At 37.3% G+C, this 2,777-nt stretch overlaps 1 protein-coding gene across 1 annotated transcript in view; it reads right to left on the bottom strand.

Moving 5' to 3' along the window:
* Positions 1-652: 652 nt before the first annotated feature.
* chmp2a (charged multivesicular body protein 2A) overlaps positions 653-2,777 on the bottom strand; it is a gene marked incomplete at its 5' end in the record, with an annotated part of 2,622 nt that continues 497 nt past the window's right edge. The window contains 3 exon segments of the mRNA XM_035665173.1: positions 653-1,503; positions 1,594-1,655; positions 2,589-2,719. Coding sequence (XP_035521066.1) covers positions 1,382-1,503; positions 1,594-1,655; positions 2,589-2,719 — 315 coding nt within the window. The 3' untranslated portion in view covers positions 653-1,381.

Genomic DNA, 2,777 nt, shown 5'->3' with positions numbered 1-2,777 from the left:
ACCACTGTATATATGTATATATATATTCCTCTGAAATGTGAAGTTGAAGTAAAATGGAATAAGTACATTAACTCAAGTCAACTATAAAATTCCCTCAAATTACATAGTAAACAAAATTTTATATGTGAGTATTTATACTTGGGAAAAAAGTGAACCCTCCCAATTACAAACACTGAAAACTACACTTCCCATAATGCAATCTTTCATTTGACACTCCCTGCCCACCTCTTTTAAACTCCACACCTTCAGTTTGTAACGCCTTTAGCAGTATGTAGTCTCCGAGCCCGAGCTGGACTAACCCACATTATATCATCTGGGTAATTTCCTAGGGCTCAGTAAACCTCTTAAACACGAGTGTAGTGCTTTCTATAACGAATAAACTGAATTCAATGTGTCTATGTATGTATGTATGTATGTTTGTATGTATGTATGTATGTATGTATCAAACAACCAGTTATGTTAAATATGGAAAAAAAAATTTATTGAATAAAGAAAAAAAAGGAAAACAACAGGACTCAAAAATAAACACCACTGACTCCGTATTAATTAATTATTTTTGGTGAAAATCCTGCTTGTCTAAAAAAAAAACACCACAGACAAACGGAAGTACACAGGAGTGCTTTTCCACCGGTGAAGAGTCACCTGAACATACCTTTCTTTCTTTGTCTTTCATCCTTTATATATATTTATATATATGTGTGTGTTTTTGTAAAATAAACCGCCCTGTTAGTGAATTCAGACAGAAAAGATGTTGAGATAAATGAGACTTTTTGTACACCGTCTTCAGCTGGAGCCTGACAACCGTCAACTCCCACAAATAAACACAATCCAAAGTCATTAAAAAGCCCAAATCGGGGCTAAAACTGTGTATTTTATACCATGATGTGGATATAAAGAACGCCAAAACCAGCCTGATGTACAAAAAGTGCTGACACCCATATAAAATAGCCACTTCTGTCATGTTACCAACTTTAATTTGGGTTCTTTTAAAACGTCTTTAGTGTTAATTTAAATTGTGAAAACGTCATGCCTTCAGGAGTTAGTATCTACACAGACAGTGAAATAAATTGTCACTTTTAGATAATTTTGTGTGTTTTGGCAATGTCTTAAATGAGACAAGAATTCGCTAGACCTATGAATGATCCTTACAGGGTTTCTTTTTGTTGTTGATAAAATACATAATTCACGCATAAAAATGAAAAAACACCTCAAAACAGAAAGCCATACACCTTTTATAACACAGACCGTTTTTTCTGAAACAGCCGGCGTTTCTGCCAGTTATACCTTCAAAAAGAATCTAAACACAGAGATTCGAGTATGTTTCTATCTGTATTAACAACCTCGCAACAACAGCGCGCCTTGTCTGACAGTTACGGCGTGTTCAGTCTCTCCGGAGGTTATTCAGCCGCTCCTCCAGGTCGGCGTCTGCGTCAGCCAGGGCGGCTTGGGGCTCGACCTTCTTTCCTCCGCTCACCGCCAAGCTTCCTCCGGCGGTTGGCAGATCTGAAGTGGACACACACACACGATGAGCATCCTGCGGTATAATAAATGTAAAACCGGACAAAAGACGAGGAAGTGTTGGGATTTTCTTACTTGACAGTTCGTCGGACAGACTGAGACCCAGCTCGTCCAGCACTTGGGACACGATGGCGTCGCTGCACATGAAGCAGAGGCACAGTTACAAATGTGTTCAAGTTAATTCATATATTGGGTGAATTATGTAAGATTGTGGAGGGTGAATCAAGAAAGAACTGGACCCTGGATCCTACACTTCCCATAAGGCAACTCAATAGTTCTTTGCGATACAAATATGTGAAGATTGAAATCAGTGAGGTGAAAACTTCCCCTCCCTGTGACGTCAGCTGGGTCAGAGTTTAGAAAGCTGCTCCAGAGCCACAGACCGAATTACACAACCTGCTCACAGGCTGAGTCACACTCCTCGTGACAGCTGAACTGATCTTTATGTGATAAATTGGAGGAGTGTCCCTTTAAATACAACTACAGTACGTATCCAGAGGAATGGGAGGACGTAAACATAAATACACGGAGAGCAGCGTGTTCGTTTTCTTAACAGAGTTCTTTTAAATGAGTGAACATTTGAATTCGATAACTTACTTATTTAATGATCTATTTTATGTATTATATGTGTGTGTTTTGTTTACAAAATAAAATCACAATGGAACATTTTTACACTTCGGTTTTTGGAACGATTAAACAAAACTTCATAAAGCTTCATATTTAACATTCAGACATAAAAGTGGCATCTTCTCATTTATTTCTCAGTAAGAAGTTTATTGAACTATTCCTTTAATGAAATTTATAAAATAATAAACCATTTCACTGGTTAAAAATGGAATAAAATCTGATAATTATAAAGAATGTAAAGGAAAATAAGGGGTAAAAGATGTCTAATTTCTTTCATTACTTTATGTATTATAGGTATTAGATGTGTTTGAGGGATGGAGGAGGTTTTGGGGGAATAACAGACAGATAATGTGATTTTCTTTCATTTCTTTGGTCAGTAATTATTATAACGAAACTATTAAATGAAGAGTAGAAGAAAAGATGTGTCAGCACTGTCCCTTTACCTCTCATCCTCATCATCCTCATCCCCCATGGCATCGTCGATAGCGTCGTTCATCATCTCCTCTTTCATGTCCATGATTTCACTCTGTCGCTCAAACTCCATCATGATCTTCTGAATCTGCGGCAGTTTCAGCTGTGGAAATGAAATAAGATCGTCACAACAAGAAGCTCATTATAGTTCAATGAAGATT

Source organism: Morone saxatilis, unplaced genomic scaffold, assembly GCF_004916995.1.
Source record: "Morone saxatilis isolate NCDOM2014 unplaced genomic scaffold, NCSU_SB_2.0 Contig1, whole genome shotgun sequence".
Lineage (NCBI taxonomy): Eukaryota > Metazoa > Chordata > Actinopteri > Moronidae > Morone > Morone saxatilis.
Note: the sequence above shows the minus strand (reverse complement) of the source record. Positions and strands in the feature narration are given on the sequence as shown.